Below are 20,914 nucleotides of genomic sequence, written 5' to 3' on the forward strand. Positions count from 1 at the left end.
AGTTCCCTGATCTTCCAGATTCCCAATGACCATATTGAGTCATCCGTTTTTTAATTCTTAGAGTCAGAAAGCAAGATTGTCCAGAATATGGTCAGGTCAGGTGGTCTCCCACCAATGCCGTCTTGTTCCAGTAGCCCACTCCTCATCAGGGTGTCCTGGTTCCTCAACACCTGACGCGGACCTTGTTAATCCGAGCTGCATGCAATGTGATTAAGCGCCTTTCTTCCTGGTGTGACAGGTGTCCCAGGCAACGTGTGAGCTATTTATTATTGTATCACTTCCTCATTGTTGTACGTTAGAGGTGGCAGTGACCTGTGAGCGGTAACAGCCTGCTACCACGAACATTTAACCTGCGTCATGGTGACACTGCGAAGGAGTGTAGAAACCTGGGGAAAGCAAAATCAACGCTTTAGCACTTATGTGACGTTGACAAGTCAGAAGGAAAGCACAAACATGTTAGTGTCTAACTGACCTTCAGCACTTCTGGCTGCGTCTGATTAGCCGTGATGCACAGGTTTTTCATGGTGACTCAGTCACAAGGAGAGGCACAAGCACCGTCTCTTATGGCATGTTTCCATAGTAACGGCATGAGGAGGTCAAGCGCTGGTGAAGCACACAGGAGCCATTTCCCAATAAACTGGCTTTTGTTGTGCTTCTGTTTACTGTATAAAAGCCTAAAGCATGAAAAACGGTGACTGTGAGGCATGTTTGAAGGTAGAACTCATGCAGGACGAGCGTCTACTCTCTGTTTCATGTTGCATACACTTTGTCCAAGTTTGAGTGTTGCCCGGTCCTTGACCCCTGTGCCTGCAGACCTTAAATGCATGCAAGTGATAGCAAAGTGTGGATAACATGACATGAACCAGCTGTGTGGATCAAACTTACATTTGGAAACAAAACAAAACAAGGAAGACGCAAAGTTTGCTTTTTGAATCTATAACAATATTTGTTAAATAAACAAAATATAAGTATCCAAAACAAGTTGACACATATATTGATCTTAGTCTAAATATTGGAAATGGTTTAAATCACAGTCCAAATGAGCTGCTTTCCTTTGGTTACAGATTATTTTTCTGTGGGTGTCAGTTAATCAGCTGGTAGTACAGCATAATATAATGCAGTTGATAAGAAAACTAATAAAACAAAGAGTTGGCTGATGGATCATCTTTTTAAAAAACGTTATGTTGGTAGGATCTGCTAAGCCTCTGAATAGGGCTGGGTATCGTCACTGATTTCTAGAATCGATTCAGTTCGATTCGATTCGGTTCGATTTGAATCGGGGAAATTTTGCCTCAGACAGTCAGAAATATTATAATTCAGATCAGTACATTTACATATTTTTGTATCTATAAAAAGGAAGCTGACCCTCGCAAGTCTTTATCAAAGGTGTGAGCATCACAGCAGAGGCCTTTGTGTCAAAGTAGCTGAAGATAAAACACAGAAAAACATGAAGGTGATTTTCCTGGCCTGGGATTTTATAAAAATATTCTGCAGTACATCAAAAAACGAAAGAAAACCATTAATTGACATATGAACATCACCTCTGAAGTTACAGACAGCTTTTTGCATTTTGCATAATTTTAAAAAGTTTAAATTTGTTCAGAAGCCTGTTGAACGGCAGAAATTAGGTTTTCTTTTCGGAAGTAAGTAAAAGGAAAAAAACAGCGGCCGATAGCCTGTAAACAACGGTAGTCTTGTGCGTAACAAGCAAGCGAATAATGCAGAAAACTGATTTTTAGACGGGAAACTGTTCTTGAAGTACAAAAGTCATGACGATGTTTATGTGAAGCGTAGTTTGGATCTTCTTTTGCTGCTGGAGTGGGAAAATTTTAGCGTTCATCCTCCAGGTTCACTGTTTATGTTATGCTAACATAGCTGTGTCGCTAGCGATCACGTAGCACATCATTATATACCAGCTAGCCCAACTTCAGTAACCCTACAAACGTCACTGCTGTTTAGTTTCCTGCCTTCATTTATGTTGGAAGTGATAGCAGAGCTGTACGTTTTAATTTTTCAGAAATCTCTCAGTCAGAACATGCTATATCATGCTTAGGTGGAAGCTAGCAAGCTAACATCCTGCTAACTTCTGCTAATTGGATGTTAAACTTAATTGTTACACCTGGTAAAGCAGCAACGCTGATCATTTTATTAAAGATGAAAGAATTTAGACACTTTGTAACTCTCAGTTTTGCCACAGTGATCGTTTGACTTTGGGACCTAAAGCAGAGTTTGGACCTGGAAACGGCTAATGACGTCAGACTTAAAGACCGGATAGTAATCAACAGGAAAATGCCTTTGTGTCATGATCTCCTAATGTATCCATAGACTCAGTCACTCATTATTTTTTTCAATAAAAAATTAATTATGCTAAATCTCGTTCATTCTGAAGTTCAAATGGAGGATTATCCATGGTGTGCTCATCGGCTAGCATGTTACTTCACAGTCAGACATTCCCATTTTTGGCACATCTGGTGTTTTTAAACTAAGATGATGGCGATGAAATCACTAATCCCAAGGCTTCAAAACGGACTTCAGAAACTAGTGGATTACATTCCAGAAGCTGTGTCCAACCATACACACTGTATATGGTCCTAACTGTTTTAGTTTGCAAATTAGACAAAGGACATTTGAGACACTTTAATTTGCTTCTAAACACTCAGTAAAATTAAACACATTTACGGTTTTAACCAGACTGTATTTCATTACCAGTTTTGCCATCATTTTGCCAGTAAATCTTGTTTCAATGTGTCGTCTATCATATTGTTACTGGGAAAAACACTAGAAAACACACGCACACACACACACACACACACACGCACGCACGCGCACGCACGCACGCACGCACGCACGCACACACACACACACACGCACACACACACATACATGTAGTGTGTGACAGAAAGCTACTGGTACTTCCTGTATTTAGTATTAAAAATACCCGGTAAAGGTCAGAATCTGTGCTTAAGGCAGGGATTGTCCACTCAGTCATTTCTAAATGCCATTAGAATAATCGAGAACTTCTTCAGTTATTTACAGCACAGCTCAAAGCCTCAGACACACTATAATGAAAACGCAAAAAAGCAGACTTTTGAAAACGATGACACATTTTAGTCATGTGATGCAGTCATGTGACCAATTAAACTAAGGTAGCGGAGGGCATTATACAGCAGTTCTTTTGTTTGACAGCCCTGTTAAAGATTAATATCAGTCTGTAGATGCTCCAGAGAGCTTTTCTTCAAATTCTTTAATTCTCACTCGCTTTTGCAACTTTATACTTTTGTGTTACTCGCAGCAACAACTCCACCTCATTGTGAGTCCATTTAAAAAACTCGGTGCTTTTCCTCAACATTTTGCCGCAACGTTTTAAAGACCTAGAAAGTAAATAACGGACGGAAATGAGGCAGGTCAAATTGTCTTGCGTTTCACGCATGCGCAGGACTGGAACGTAAGCGTTTATGGCTGTTTCAATGTGGACGCACAACTCTGTGAAAACAACTGAAAATGCTGGTGTGGACGCGAGGCGTTTTCAGATGAAAACGGCGTTTTCACATTTATCTGGGCCAGTGTGGACGTAGCCTTAGGAGCTTGGAAAGAAAAGCGTCTGGACTACTTTAAGTTGCTTGAAGATGTTTCATCCGAGAAGCTTCTTCAGTTCTAGGGTCAAATGGTGGAGAGTCCCAGATTTAAGTCCTGTGGGAGTGTCCCCCCAAGAGGGTCATGGACCACCTATTGATCCTCCGCCTAATGACACAAGCCAAGGTGTGAAAATGGGTGTGGGTCACAATCAGCCAGGGTTTCGGGTGAGCTCATCGTGAAACCTAGCCCCACCCTATCATGTGATTTCCTGAGGTCAGATGCAGATGGACAGCCGAGACACATGGAGGTGGCTCTTTTATGTTGTGCCATGCGTTTATGAAGTGCAGGTGCTTCATAAATACACAAGGTGAATGTATTGGCAAGCTTCTTTCTTTTCCAGTTTTTCTATTGAATAGAAAAACTGGAATCTTATGATTTCATGATCTCATGATTTCCAGCAATAATCATTCCTGCTTTTCATACTGGATATCAGATGATTCCTTTCAAGTATGTTTTTCAGCAAATGATTGGAACAAAGTCGAAAATCTGCACAACAGAAATGTTTGTGACTACATAAAAGTCTTTACTCATCCACTCACTGCAACATTTGTCCAACACTTTGGATTTTCTCAAGCCTAAATTTGACGTGAAATATGCATGTAGACTAGAGTCACAACCTGAACCTGACGGCTGTTTGTTAGCATGCTCATCTGACACAAGCAAACACTCTGAGTTTAGAGCTCAATTGTTGACCATATATATACGCAGACATACATAATCAGTTGTCCTTCTTCAACATTTTTCCTCAGCCTCCAGAACTCAATAATGAAGCCAACACAGGAGGCAGTTCCTTTATTGGCCACTTGAGACTGGCTCCAAAACCATTAATCCCCATAGAGTCCCATATTAAAATCTCCAACTTATAACATTACAACTTTAAAATCTGGTCCAAACAACGACTTTGGCCACAGTGGACCACAGTAACTGTAAAGGAGATAATGTTTCTATTCAAAAGTCTGAACGATTTGTTCGTCAGTTTTGCTGAATTAAATTAAGTTTCTTTTTTTGGTGACGCAGGGAAGCAAATGCTGAGTCTTCAAGAATGAACCTGAAACCAGAAAGTGCTTAATGCATGGATTTCTGACTGGGAGATTCATTTCAGTTACACAAAACAGTTTTACTTTTGTTTTCAGTCTCCTGCTCATAACAGTACTTTCAGAACAAACAAAAGTGGCAGCTTTTCCAGGACCACGAGGACATTTTGTTCTGTAACAGTGTTCCCCCTATGAATTGTTAGTTGCTTTATTAGTCGACATGAGCACAGCTAACTCATCCAGAAAAAACATTTTCATTAAAGACTTCAGCGTTCATCTTTTATGTGTCTGTGTGGCTTCCAGCACCAGCCTCCTTGAAGGTCCACCATAGCTACAGTCCACCTTGATTTAAAACAAACAAACAGATAAAAACCCAGTAGATGCATTGATCGGTCAATTTGGGCAAGGCCCACTAAATAGATCTTTCTTGAATTCCACACAGGATTAACTAAACTAAAGGGAAGCACTGAAGGGAGTTCCTGCAAATGATCTCAGCATATTTATTGGTGTTTATTACAGAGAGCTTTGGAATTTAGTAAACTGAAACTTATATAAGAACACTTCAATTAAATTTGGACTTAAATGAAAGGGGAAGAAAAACCCCTACACTGATGGGACCTGGTGGTTTTTTATGAGTCAGGGACATTTTGCAGTATGGTGTGGCTTCACTTCACGTCCCCTCGGTTCCATTGGTCATTATTCTGTTATTTGCCGATGGTAGTGCTCTATTCCAGGATGGTAAGGACCTGTTCATAGGGCACAGTGATGAGGATGATCACCGTCACTTTGACCACAGTTTAACCATTAAACAGAGCTGACAACAGTGATCATCACAACACCAAACAATGTCTTTTTGAAGAGTGGTATTCCACACGTCCACCAGCATTCCAGATCCATGTAAATCAGTCCCAAGGAGCACCCGAGCTGCTCTGTTGGCACATTGTTGCTCAGCAGCTTCTACAGATAATTTATGCGGGTTTTTCCTTTAGTAATTCTACTTTTTTATCAGTTGTTTTAATCACATTCTGTTGGTCCATCTGCATGAGGACATGAGAGCTGTGGTTTTCTGTGGTTAGACGTGAAGCAGTGGTATAATTCTTGAATAAAAGTGTTTTTTGTCCAGTCTCCAGCAGAGTTAGCTGGATTCCTAACAGCTAACTAGCAAGTCAACACTTAGAACCAAGGTGTCTGTAATGGGAAGGTTGGTGGTTCGATCCCGCGCAGAATGCCAAATGTTCTTGGGCAAAATGTTAACCTATGATGCATCATTAGCATTTTGGATGCAAAGCATTTAATCATAGGAATACGTGCTTGTATTAACAGAGACAAGTTGTATACATAACTGGATAATCCAAATTGTCACTAGGTGTGAATGTGCGAATGAATGTGAGTGCGAATGGTTGTCTGTCTCTGTGTGTTGGCCCTGTGACAGACTGGCGACCTGCCCAGGGTGTACCCCGCCTCTCGCCCTATGACAGCTGGGATAGGCTCCAGCGCCCCCCGCGACCCTGAAAAGGAGAAGCGGAAGTGAATGGATGGATGGATGGAAGTTGTATACAGCACTTTTAGGTACAGGGGTTATAAGAACCAGACGGTTTGCATTCGTGAGGTTCGGTCAGCCACTGTGCCTTCACTCTATTAAACATGGGGACATCTTTGCGTCTCTTACTCTGCTATGATATTTTGGACATACGTCATACGTTCATTTTATGGGTGCAGTTATTAATTCAGTTCTTGTGGGTGAATTCTACAACCCGCACAGATAGATGCAAACAAGTCATCGTGCACGCGATAGTGTCCACTTTGTGCACAGTGCTACAGCTGCAACATAAGCACATTTTATATTTTAGACATTGCACAAAATTAAGTTTACTTAATTGACTAAGAAACAATGTTTCCTTTTTCTTAGGACTAATGTGAGCTCCTTGTTATGATGATTTTTTTCAGAACTTGCCTTGGAAGCCTCGGAGTTAAAGAATTTCCTCCGTGTTAAAGAAACCCAGTAAAAGCTGTTTCCGCAGCTATGGAACAAACAGTCACCGCTGATAATTAGTAGCTGCTGATGTCTGTGTCCACGAGTGTCAGTGATCATGGACACAAGTATTATAAAAATGATTCCACATATATCGTTCATACTCGTTATTTACTAGTGTTGTGTAATATATTCTTGAAGTCGTACACATTTATAAAACATGAAGTGTTACGAGCTTTTTTCCAGGCTTTTTTATATACGCGCCGCTTCCCTCGGGAAATATTATTATGAAACATTACATATATTTGCACTGCTTTGCAGATGATGCCCAGCTTTATCTGTGCATGAAGCTGGATGGTGCAAATAAACTAGTTAAACTTCAGACATGAAGACACAGAGGCCTCTATAAGGGACCTCTAACTTCCTACTTCTGAATTCAGATCAAACTGAGGTTGTTGTACTAAAGAATCATGGCGTCTGTCCAAACACTGACTTTAGATTTCATTACGTTGCTCTTTAGTGACCCTGCAAGTAACTGTTCTGACCAGGAGCATTCAGCATACACTAAACAAATGTGCAGCCTTCATTCATCTGAATGAAAATTAGCCTCATCCTGTCAAAAAACTAGAGCATACATTTATTACTTCTAAGCTTATTATAATTTAATATTATAAGGTTGCTCTGAAAGGTCCATGAAACTCCTTCAGTTGATCCAAAATGCTGCAGGAAGAGTCCTGACTGGAAAGAGAGAGCACATTTCTCTCACATTAGCTTCTCTGCATTTAAAATCCTTCCCTGCACATCCGAATCTCTAAACATCCTGCTGTGTCTTAAAGACCGCATATTACCCTAACAGAGCATTTCTTAAGACTGCAGACCTCCTTATGGTTCCTAGCAGAATGGAAGGCAAAGTTTGGTGGGGTGACTCCGACTTTCCCAGTTCCACTTGAAAATTCCAACTAGGAACTCAGAAATATCGACTTCAACCGAAATGCTCTATTAATCAAGACTGTAATCAAATGATGGAGCTACGCCAGCAGATGACAGAGGGACCAGCTGCGGCAAAATCTGAAAACATGACCAGGATCAAAAAAGAGAGCGCTTATAAAGCAAAGCACGGAGACTGCCTGGCAAACGGGAACGTCCTGTACTAGGAAACTGACACTAAACCAAAATCCTGCTTTCTGTCTGTTGGTGGTGTCTTTGTATTTTGGTAAATGTAATTTAGTTTTCATTATTGCTCAAGTGTTGTATGTGACCGCACATGTGATCACATCCATCAGGCTAGACATATTAAGTTGGTGAACTATTGTGACGTGCCCAGTGGAGAGTAATCTATCATTGCCTCTGCAGGTGTAGTCGAGTCGGCACATCTCATTAATGAAATTATGAAATGAAGACATTTCTAAAGTTTACGGGGCGCACACATGTAAACACACCATGTAAACGCATAGAAGAAAGCAGCTCTGTTATATGCTCTGAAAGGGTTTTCTCACATTGCAGTCAATTTGATACTTGACCTCAGAAAATCTGTAACGGTTGACTGGGTTTGCCTCAAGGAGCCGTTAATTACCGGTTAAACCACACCAGAAACTCTGCTGGCTGAAAGACAGAAATAGCTGAGCTCCTGGTACGGCAGAAGTAACAGACCATCACCAGCTCTGCTTTCTGAAACTGAAACTTCTGATATCGGTCACAATGTGCAATCGAATGACAAACAGGCGATCGTCGAGTTTCTGTTTAAGTGTCTTGAGTGCTAAAGTAACCCATATGGAAAAGAAAAAACTTCTATGATTTACTCATGAAAGTGGCCAATTTCTCATTACTTTCATATATTGTTTTAGTAAGTATACAAAACATACAAGTTTCATTATATAATTTTTCAAGGGATCTTATATCTGTTTTCACTCTTGTATGCTTTTCATACAAGTTTCACACAAGACAGATACAAACTTTATAAGATTTATATCTTTTCCATGTAGGAACACAGACACTGAACAATATCCTGATTTCTAAACCCTTTATTATAATTTCCACACCTGTGAGGTGTGAAGGCCTCAGTTTCCCCACCGTGGGCTGGTCCGTTCATCCTGGCTGTTGTGGTGGAAGTTGGTTCAACATCTATATAAGCTATGAATATCTGAGCTTCAATACTGATATATCATGAATTCATATGGATTTCTGGCATTTTTTAAAGTGTTTATTATTCAGCATTATTTATAATATCACCGTGTTTAACAGGCTGGTAGAGCAGGTGAGGACGCCCAGCTTTAGTTCACATATTTGCCATCCCTGAAATTCCAAATCTGAATTTCATGGCACAGCATTATATTCAGGTTTATTAAAAAACATAAGTATAGACCATAACGAATGAAACTGCTGAATGATGGAGAATGAGGGTCAAACAGGTTGATCACTGGCTTATAAAGACACGGTGCACCATTGTTCTCGTGTTCTCCTTTTTCCTTCCAGTTACTCTCCAGTTCCTAATGCATTTTATTTCATGCACTTACACCCGCATGTTTATACCAAGTACCCTGAACACTGCACCCTGAATGAACACTGATGACCTGACAGCACTGTAGCAATCAATAAAAACTATTCAAAGTTTCAGACAAAGAGATGAGAACTAAGTGGGGAGAAGAGGAACATCTGTAAGACGGGAACAAAATCCGAGAGACGTCCAGTTGGAAATGTGTATCAGTATCAAAGACCTGACAAATCTCGGGCCCTTTCCTGTAAGCTCTTTTTTGTTGTATGCCTACTTTGTGTTTGGGGAACAATCAGAAATACTCATAATGGGATCGAGATATGACCTCGCTGCTGACACGGACAGTTAGATGGTTTTGATGCGGCTTTTAGCTGGTGATGTCGTTCAGTTAAGATGCCGAGCACACGCTGCTCAAGAGCCGTTGATGCAGAGTGCAAGTCATTACGTTTTTGCTGTTTCATAAACGTGTAATCGGGAGAAGAATGCATGAAGAGGAAAGTCAGCTCATCATTTTGTTTTGTTTTTTTCACCACTTTTTAAAAAGAATTGAAATTGCATTTAAGACCTTTAAAGGGAATTCTTACTCGTTTAGTGCTTTTATTTTGGAAATCCAGCATTTTCACGTGTGAGTTGCATCACTACATACACTTCGAAGGATTCCAGAGGCTCTGCATATTTCACAATTTAAAAAGAAACTGTCAGGCATTGCACTGATTTTTGTGGAAATGTCCTGAAAGTCATCTTGCAGTGGTTTGAAACTTGCGTGAGATGCCAAAGACAAGTTGTTCAATGTGATAGGATCAAAATATCTTCAGAAAATATGTGGCAGGAAGTGTGCTTCTGTGAAGATGCAAGTAATCCGAACACAGCTGCAGATCTCTGCGGTCAAGTCCGTTATGGGCCACGTCAGCTCGGCGAGTCTTGTAGACGAACCGGCTCATCGGCACATGGCGTGCCAGCGCTCGATAAACTAGCTCAAGGATTCGGCGTTTTCTAATGTTTCCAAACAGAAAGGAGAAATCCAAATTGTCCAAATTTGTGAACGCATAAAATGTGTAAATCTAGCTTCGGTTTAAATGACACACAGTATGTGCCAGTGAATTGGTGACTTTAGCCGATCAGTTACTTTGCGGCTCAGTTAACTCAGTCTGTGACCCAGATCCTGTTACTGACTCTGTCACTTTGTTACTCTGCTACTCAGATATGCAGCGACATCTTTGCCTTGTGACTGAGCACATTAAGCTATTGGAACTTGATTTTTAGGGTGTGAACCATGAAATGTGATGCCTGTTGTTGACGTCCTGGATCTGTCGTGTTTTGCCCGTCTCTCTCTGCCCTTGCTGTCTATCATCTCTCAAACTGCTGGAGCTCTTCATTATTATAACCTCTTCATTCAGTTTTATTCTTTGCTTTGGAGCTTGACCACTTGGCCTGAATGCAGTGACAGGTATTTTCATGCTTTCACCCCTGAGCTGCTGTGTAACCTGCTGTTTTGATGCTAATAAAACCAGATTGCACCACCCATCTGCAGGAACAAGACGTTGGGTAATATTACTGACAGCGCACCAAGAGTGCACCCTGCCTGCTGCTCATTGGTTCTCCTGGGTTAGATCTGTGGCTGCGGCTGCTGATATTCTTCGTAGTGTGTCTTCAGGATGCTCTCAGCACTTGTTCTAAGAAACTTTGACTGTGTGTGGGACTTTCCAGCTCAGGTTCAGGTTATGCAGATGAGGCTGATCGATGGCTCAGTTTCACGTTGTCATTTTCTTTTTTTCAAAAACATCTTTTTGCTTTTGACGTCAGTCTGCCTGAGTGATGACGGTAATTATGTTTCTCCCCTATACACAAAATATGTGCATTTATGTTTGTGTTCAAAGCCAGAGACCATAACCTCTCAGCCTTATCTGCCTTGTTGCTATGATTCATCTAGTAACCCAGGTGAACACTTCAAAGGAACACTGTGCACACACAGATATAGATATAGATACATATACGTAAGCATGGTCGGTTACTTAGAACTCTCTGCGTGTGTGTTTGTGGTTGTTGAGTGGGCTGCTACCTCTGACTCATGCTCCTCTTTTCATTGATGATCATGCCAGGCAGCGCGAGTGCTCCTGTGATGTCAAAATCAACCAGGAGAGGAGAGTAAAAATGAGAAGATCCAAATTCCAGCTGTGAGTATTCCTGGATCGAGGTTGTTTTGTCTGCCTGCCGGCTCTTATTTAAAGATCAAAGTATCGTGTTCGCTGCTGGACTGTTTTTCTGTCCCACCGAGGCAGCGTGGCAGCAGGGTCTGGGGTCAAAGTGCACACGTGTTTGTAGGATGCATCCTCTGAGAACAGCAGAGTTTTACATCATGTATCTGTGCATGATCTCAGGTCGTGCTCATTGCCTTTGACTTCTAAGCACTGCTCAGCGACTCGATTTGCCTCACACAAATTTGTTCCACTTTGTTTGAGAGGAGCTCATGTGGTTGTTGTACTTTTCAATAAGCTGCAGCAGAGAAGAAGTCATTTGCAGTGGTTTTTTTAGTAGATAGTGGTTACAGAGGTTCTGCTTAGTGGATTTTATTTCCGATACGTAACAAATAAAACATACAGTCATCGCCATGAGCTCTCATGTTCTTGTATATTGTGCGTGCATAACTTTGGTCCATTGTCCCCAAAAGAGATCTTTTGAACTTGCAATATATATATTTTTTAATACCAACAGAGGTCAAATGTATCGCAGTCTCGAGGGTCAGTCAATAAACTGCAGCTTGTCCCCTTGTTATGAAGCTTCTGAAACAAAACTTCCACCGGTATTCACTGTTCCTGCGTTAAATCTATCGCTGCTGGTCACTGAATTTGAAGAATGTTTTTATTTCACTTTGATCTGAAGCTCATTTTCATACCCAAAGGTGTCACTTCAGGAAGATGTCCATTTATTGGTGTAGGCGAAGCTGCGTTGTGGGCGGAAGCGAGTACGATCACTGAGGTCGCAGCAGCGAGAAAACCTGAATATAATGCTGTAAGTTTCCACATCGAGTGTTTTTACCAAGAACTCTGTCTATAAGATTTCCTCAGTATGTGAAAATATAATCAAGCCGTTCCTATTCAATTTCATTTTATACACACTTTTACTAGTTGGACCCCTTGTAGTTTCAGAAGTGCCTCAATTCGTTGTGTAGATGGATACATTTTGGTTCATAGGGAGTCACATGGTTACTGCGTGACAACGTGAATCTCCCGTTCCAGCAGACCCCAAAGACGCTCTGCTGGGTTGGGATCTGGCAACTGTGGAGGCCATTTGAGTACAGTGAACTCATTCACGTCCAAGAAACCAGTTTGAGATGATTTGAGCTTTGTGACACGCTGTTCGGCCAAAGGCAGCTGTCGGCCATAGATTGAATGACACGGTCAGCAACGATAGCAGGTAGGCTGTCATGCTCACTTGGTATTAGTGGAAGAAAGTATCTCCCACACCATTACACCACCACTATCAGCCTGAACCGTTAATACAAGGCAGGATGGATCCATTCGTTTTTCAGGCCTTTCTTTATAAACCCCAGGGATGAAATCTAGCAGGGATGCATCAGTAGGTTCTGAACCGAGGAGGGGTCGTGGCAATGGTCATGACAATTTGCACATAAATCCTCATGAAACTGGTCTAGATTTGCTCTTTTACTGTTTATTAAGTTTATGAAGTTATTTCTGAAACAGGGTTGAGTCTTACACGTATTCGTTTTCTGGATGAAATGAACTGTTCCATGTTTGAATAAATAAATATTGGAGTGTTGCCAGGTTGACTGTCACTCTTTAGTAATTACTAGTTACTACTAGTTACTTGAAATCACACATTTAAATAGTTGAGCAGCGCAGTCCTAATTGCACTTTGTGCAACGAAACCCAAATATGTCTCAGGCTCACTTGATACACATCTGTCTCGTTTCCGTTCCACCCTGAAATGAAAATGAGAAGTCTCTCTCTCTTTTTTCCTCTCGACGTGCTTTCAGCAGGTTAGTCCTTACAGTGGGAGGAAGGCACACAAACTCTGAGATAACCAAGAGAGAACTATTGTAATGAGTGTCAGCGTTGGTCTGTTTGGCTATGACTCAAACTGCCGGTGCGCCGATGGTTTTAACGACCGTTCGACAGCCTGCTGTGGGGTTTTCACCTGAGAGTAGTAACGAGTGATGATGTGGAACTACGCACACACTCGCAGTTTCATTCATCAAATATTTCAGTAACACATGCAGTGTTGGCAGCGCTCACCTCAGCCAGTACTTTCATGTCTTCATGAAAATAGACGATGTAGAGAATTAGTCAGAAAGCACAACTGACCACAGTATCGAAGCGTACTTATTTAGTCAAGAAAAATACCCCAGTGGGGGACTTTTACCTGACTGCATTTAATGGGAAACACTATTAAAGAGCTCTGCTCAAACAATCTTAATCATCATCCAATCGTTTAAATATTTGCTATAGTTTGGGAGTTTTTGACGACCTCACTCTGCAGATTAGCGAAACGAGCTTTGGAGCTGCAGTGCAAATGCGGGCACTAGTTTGGGTGAGGATATGCCTTAGGTGGAGCAAGTAACCGCAGTGACTGATTGTGAGATGCTGATGGACTTGTCTGTCACGGCAAGCTGTCCTCAACAGTCAAATACTTGAAGCTTTCTTTGGATGAAAGTTTAATTTCTTTTGCTTCACATGCCGGCAATGTCACGCTGCAGCAAGGTAGGTGGATTATGTCTGACTAGAAATCTGAAAGAGGATTCATCAGAATTACTGGAACCAATATTTAATTCCTCATTTTTCTCTCGATGTTTCTGCTCTGATGTTTGATAGCAGCGTCTTTCAGTTTGGGCGAGGAGGATGTGTTGTGTTCACTGTACTCACTTTTACATTTATCCAGATGAATTAGCAGGACTGAATCGAATGTGTCGTCTTTGACTTGATCTGAAACGATTCTTATATATTTAAACATTAAAATAACCTTCATAGCAAACCTCAGACATGAATTCAACTTGTGAACCTGTAACTGCTTGTGAAAGTCGTGGACTTTCAGAATTGAAATGAGGTGTTTTCCCTTCATTTTAGTGCAGCTGTTGGAGTTTTAACAGTGAAATATGAGAAATGTGATGCAGGTTTATGTTATACAGCACTGTTCACTTTTAATACAGGGAACAACAGATGGGTGTCCGAGGTGGGGCTTGTGAAGGGTTGCTGTGTGCTGAGATAAATAGCCACATAAGTGAAAAGGCAGGCACAGTGAGAAGATTGAGAGAAAAGCCCTGCATGTCAGTGTGTGTGTGTGTGTGTGTGTGTGTGTGTGTGTGTGTGTGTGTGTGTGTGTGTGTGTGTGTGTGTGTGCTGAGTGCAGTCAAAGTTTCACGCTGATGCCAAAAAGCACATTCCTGGCAGCTTCCAGAGCATCTGTCAGATGCACCTCAAGAACATGATGCAGCAGAACGCCCTGAGATTAAACCACACACACACACACACACACACACACACACACACACACACACACACACACACACACACACACACACACACACACACACACACACACACACACACACACCTAACCACAGCTCCAAGAGGGCTGGGAGGAAAAGGAGGATTGTCATAGCATTGCCTTATTTAGCACTGGTGGTGATTGACGTCTCCCTCCAGCCAGTGATATGCTGACTATGCCCTCCTGGCTGTGCTCATGTTAACACTGCATTACATTAATGCTCAAAAGTCACTGAAGCTGCGGCACGTCCCTGAGCCAGCGGGCTGCTCTACATTTCACTCTCGTGCATGGCTGATATTCCTCTCTGTCAAACCCTGGGGATAAATGTCTGTGAGTCCAAGGGCAACGAGAACAATGCTACCTCTGTGCTGCTCTGCAACCAGGGCCGTGTGCCTTCTCCCTCAGTCCATCACACTCTGCAGGTTTGTCCCCTTGGTGTGGGAAACCAGCAGTCAGCAGCTCAAGTGTCAGCTGTTGGTCACAGGATTTCATCTTTCATTTGAAATTAAAAATTCAGTTGTGCAGAAAGTGAAACATTGTAATGACGTTACAGTCTTACAGCCTTGCACGCTCCATCGACCTCTGGATAAACTAAGGCTTCAGTCACATGGGCCTAGAGACGAGTTGGTGACCCCTGGCAATCTCCAGTCGCTAAGGAAAAATGTGTATTCCCCAAGTGGGTGATGACTTGTTGCTGCCCCTGCGTGAAACTGCCTGCAAAGAGGGCTTTGTTTGCACCAAAAACATCATTGCAGTAGCTTCAGTTGCTATCAGATTGCCATGGTTGCCGGTTTACAACACTTGCTAGCTAACCATTGAACGGTTAGCTAACCTAATGAATATTTCTTAAACTTTGTTTTGTATTTGTAGGTTTATACATCATGCTAACACGTGTTAAAGATTACAACATTTTTGCAAAGCTGGGCTCGAGTGATTTCATCGATTCTGGACTCTGTGTAGCAGCCGCCATCGTGTTTCCTGGAGCCAGACTTACTGCTGACTTAAGCTTCACACGTGTTCTCAGTGGAAGTCGCTCTTTGCTCTTCACCTGCTAGCTTAAGCTAAATCTTTATTAAGCCTGTCCAAAGGTCCCACACGTTACACTCTGATGAGTCATGCTTCATCTCATCACATTTCCATCTTCCACGTCCCCATCCTAAACAATTTGCATCATGTGCTTTAATGCATATACGACCAAGCAGCAGGGAGGAGGTTAAAGGTCCGAGCTGGTGATTCTGTCGAGATGCAGAGGAGAGCTGTGTCGTGAAAATCCCATCTGAAGAGAGAAGCCGATATATGATTCTCTTAATCTGATTGCATTATGTGTAATTCATGGCTTCAGTTCTTGCCCTGTCTGTGTTTATTTATGTTGAATGGCGTTTATGTAACGTCTGCATCGTTTTCAGCGAGGCTGACTGACTGCTGATCACTACAAAGATGCTGTTTCACAGCGACTTCTTATGTAACCGTGTGGTCTCTCTCTCTTTCTGCAGGCTCTGCTGGAGGCAAATGCATGCTGCAGACGCCTTTTGGGCTTCAAATCAGCAAACGGCACTGGAATGACGCACCCCTGGCTAAAAGGTCCGTGTGTGTTTGAGCGTCTTTGTACGATACACTTCTTGTAATCATGTCTCCAGTTCATTAAACACCAGGATGAAAATGCATTTCATGGTTCAACCTGACGTGTGTTACGTCTTTGTGCTTCTCCTCTCTGGACCAAGATGTTTACCTGGCTGTGGAACGAAAAGAATGTGTGTGTGGGCGAACAGCGTGATCCCACCTGTTGTGAAACTGTGTGTATGTGTTCCCGTGGCCCTTACACAGCATGCCACTCCCTCACACTGTGAACTTTGCCTCCTTACCACACTGCGTGGCCTTTACAGCTTAGTTTTGGGTGTGTGTGTTTGCCATCATGCATCACGTGAGCTGGACAGGAAGATGAGAATGTTGAGAGATAAACTGAGGGAGATGAGTGACAGGAGGAAATGAGGAGCATCAAATCTATTGTGTTGAGGGCTTGGTTTAGTGGGTGTTTACTCTGATCGGAACAGATAAAGTGAAAGAAAGGAAGTACATCAATGTGTTTGAAGCTTTAAAATTTATCTTGAGCTGTTGGTGAAGTGACATATATACTAGCTGGGTATGTAGGTCCTTTCTGCAATAAAACATAGGTGTGGGGTTTCTTGCAAACTGAAACAGAGCTCACACAGTTGGCACTATTCACACGTCCTCAGTGCCACACATTTATTTTCTCGCACAGTGAAAAGAACAAATTCATACGTGGTAACGTCGACACTGACAAGACAGAGCAGGCAGTGTGTTGCAAAAGCAGCAGCGAGTGATCCTCACCAGCCGGGAGAAAAGCACAAATATCTCATCTGTTGCACTGCAGTTTGTTCCCTTGCATGCTGGTCGCAGTATATCACAGCTGAGAGCTGTTTCAGATTTGTGGTTAAACATATAGAGGGTTTCAATCACGCCATCTGATCCCCGTGTCGACTTTGTTCCTGTGGCATCACCAGAGTGTTTGTCCAGAATCAACACTGGAGCTGATGTCATCTGTTAGCATTAGCCAGGAAGTTAGCTAATGCTCTTAAAACATCACAAGAAAGCCAACTGGAGTAACCTAAATTTGGCTAACATGAAACCCAGGATTATAAGTTATAGCTCATAGATTAATAAAGAAAACACCTGAAAGTCTCATTATTTGTTCCAGAAGAGACTTTTATATCAACAAAGGTTTCCTACAAATTCCAACGCTATGACATCACAACGTTACAGTGTTGATCGTGGACCAGCGTTATTATGGTGATTATTAGGAACAACACAAATATGCATATATATTAGATACACAGTTTTAAACATGCTCCAAATCATCTATCAACTATTCTTGATGCATTCCACTGCTCACTCCATCTGAATAATCTGACAAGTGCAAGCTGGTGTTTCATGGCTTAATCCTAGAGAATATATTTGTATAATGAGAGACAGCATTTAGAACTGCTAGAAAATATATAGTCCATCTATTGTAATATACCCTTTCACCACAGGGTTGAGCCTTTCAGGTAGTTTCAGGTGTAAACGTTAAGGCGCTGACTCTGCTAACAGTGACAGTAAGGATGATAAACGCTATATGAGGCTGATGCTAATGCTAAATTAGCACATTGAACAGAAGCAACCTGGGCTGACAGTGATCAGCAGATATTAGCTGTAGCTGCTAACACTATTTGGGATTGTATTCATGAACAGTATGTGTTCAAAGTAGACGGTATGAAAGATGGACCCATCCATCAGGTCTGAGAAATTAATGAATAATTTACTGTTTTTATATAAAATGCTAATTTCAGCTGGTAGAAAAAAAGCCCCTAAAAACTGATTGTACTAAGATTTACTAATGTGTTGGACTCGCAGGAACTGTTTTGGTGTGGATAAAAGTACTGCCAGTATTTACAAGATTATGTAAGATTTTCAGTTCAATTCAGTTTTATTTATACAGCGCCAAATCACAACAACAGTGTGAAAAACTCCTTTTAACAGGAAGAAACCTCCGGCAGAACCAGGCTCAGGGAGGGGCGGGACCATCTGCTGTGATTGGTTGGGGTGAGAGAAGGAAGACAGGATAAAGACATGCTGTGGAAGAGAGACAGAGATTAGTTGCATATGTATTTGTGCAAATGAGTTCCTTTCTCAAGGTGAAAATATAAGGAGGAGAATATTGAAATCATACATGCAAACTGTGTGACACCCCCACCCTAACCACCCCTACTGTAACTTTTCAAAATCACCTATAGACCTAACCACACCCATGGCTGCTGTTTGAACATTTACAGATCTGAACTGATCTGTGCTAATGAGCTCAACTCGTCGTCTTTGCGATGGCGTCCTTGTCTCAGCAGATTGCCAGTTGGTTTTGTTCTGATTATATATAAAAAAGCAAGCTGACTTTGTGCTGAGTGTCTTTTTGTAACTGTTTGTGCTTCAGACCTGTGAGGCCGTCCTGAGAGTGTGAGAAGTTGATGTGAATTTCAGTTTAACTGAGTTTCTGTGTATGCAGTGTTGTTTTTTTACAGCTAATTGCTGTATTATCACAAACGGATTTCACGTTAATGCCGACTGGATTGTATTTTACTGCTAACCGGCAGCAAACAGACGGATTCGGCCTTATCGGTATCTCATCAGCATCTCGATGCACCAACGTCGCTTTGAAGCTGGTTGCTGACAGTGAGAGGTCACAGACCCAGCCGGTGCACGTCTTTGAAATAGTTACTTCACAGGTAATGAAATCACACGTTCCATGGACATCGTTGCAATAATGCGATGGTGTGGTCTGATCCACTGTTTTCCATAGTGCCAGCGTGAAATTAACGTAAGCATCACCGTTCACCTGAATTTCTATTTGAGCGTGCCCGACACATCAGTCGGCTAACACCTCGGAGCGCTTTTCATTTCAGTGTAAGAGTCAGGAAAATCATGGAAGCGGAACTATGATGGAGTGACACAGAAGTGGGTAAAGGTTCAACGTGAGCGCACGGCTGGCTGGACAAACACACACGTATGTTCTGTGTACACACACAAAGGGTCAGCTGTGGTGTGTGGTGATGATTATATCGAGTCTGCGTCATGCAATTTACGACTTCCCACCATCGAAACTGAATTCCGATGGAATTCCGGATCTCCAAGTCACTTCCTTCTGTGTACTCGCACCTGCCGCACACACACGCAGCCCACGCTGTGTGAGGGTGAACCACAGGCATGCTTCTAATGCTTCGTGTACTGTTCTGTTATTTGAGGACGCAGCATTTGTCTGCAGTGTGGCTGGCTTAGAGCTCTCTCATACAAACACTCTAAAATCCCGAGTGCAGATAGATAAGATGGATGGGAGGCATAGGTGGGGGTTAGCCTGTTGAGTCACAGATAGTATGATGACACTTTGAGTAGTGTTGCACTATGAATGATAGCACACAGGCATGAGGCGCCGTAGAGCCAGAGAGGCTGAAGGGGAAAGGAGTGAGCGGAGCGTGGACGCAGTGTGAGTGTTGGCGCTGTGTATGACTTATTGTTCTGTCTGTACTTTCCAGGTTTACACAGCTTGTTTTCATGTAATTAGGCCACTGAAAACTCTAAATTCTGATTAACTTTCTTTCCCTGTGTGGATCAAGTACTTGGATCTTTTGCTTGAGTAGGAGTAACATCATATCCTAAAAATATGTTCTAGTATTATCACCATCAAAAGACACCAAAATAATGGCTGATATGTAGAATGACCCCCTTTCACATTTGTGTATGTTTTATTATAGTTGTTGATAGATTCACATGTTCATCACTTAAGCTGTGACTGAGGTATTATTACACCTTGATTGTATGTGGACACACCCACTCCAGGGGGAGCTACTGAAAATAGGCCATGAGTACAGTGTGTTAGGCCGGATTGAGTCACGCAGTTGGGATCAGTTTCCTCCGACCCAGGACTCCCAGTTTGAAGTCTCGTCTTTCACACTGTAAACGTCTGATGTTTTCCTATCCCAGAATTCATAGCGCAGCCCAGCCAATTCCAGTTTCCAACAATGGCGGCAGCTACTTGTTTTAATGTTACTCTTATTATTCTTTCTGGGTCACAAAATAAACTTTTAACATATTTTCAGGCAAGAATGTAGCTGTGTAAACTTCAAATATCTCCTCGGTTTATCAAGACATCACATATTTGCAAAAGTGCTCCGACCTTTTCGGAGACGTCTGTTACCCACTAGCTCGATAGCGAGCCGGGAGCTCGAGGGTCTCTAGAGCCGGCGAGAACAGCGAACTCCTGGCATGTCGTTTTCTGACCCCCGTGGTCTTTGGCTACTTAGGTTAAACATGATTTATAAGTCACTTACACTTACTCATAACTTTAAAATGTTATTGTTTGGCTTTTTTTTAGTATTTTATTTGTTCCTGAGTAAATCGGTTTGGCTGAGATTAAAGTTAGTTTTCACGCAGCTGAATAAACGTCAAACAGAAAACTGATTATCAGAAGTGTGAGATGCTCCAGAACTTACTCCGGTGTCCTGTTATATTTTAGATAGCAAGGAGCAGACGGCTGAGTTTATTAAACTTCACCAAAACAATCTGCAAATGTCATTAAAAGTTTAATAAACTATCATCTTGTCTTTATTTTTAGTTAGCACCTTAAACACTTAAAGCTGTAAGCTAATGATAGTTATATAAGAGCAGACGCTGCTGGTGCAAGAAGCGCTGCGCTTCACGTCCAATGATCTGATTAGTCGACTATCAAAATAATCG

At 42.0% G+C, this 20,914-nt stretch overlaps 1 protein-coding gene across 1 annotated transcript in view; it reads left to right on the forward strand.

The window, feature by feature from the left end:
- The window catches only part of LOC308399542 (uncharacterized protein), a 78,863-nt gene that overhangs the window by 12,661 nt on the left and 45,288 nt on the right, over positions 1-20,914 (forward strand). Inside the window, exon 2 of the mRNA XM_080886857.1 lies at positions 16,129-16,216. Coding sequence (XP_080742983.1) covers positions 16,129-16,216 — 88 coding nt within the window. The remainder of the gene's footprint in view (positions 1-16,128; positions 16,217-20,914) is intronic.

This window comes from Rhamphochromis sp. 'chilingali' (assembly GCF_963969265.1).
Source record: "Rhamphochromis sp. 'chilingali' genome assembly, chromosome: 7".
Taxonomy (NCBI): domain Eukaryota; kingdom Metazoa; phylum Chordata; class Actinopteri; order Cichliformes; family Cichlidae; genus Rhamphochromis; species Rhamphochromis sp. 'chilingali'.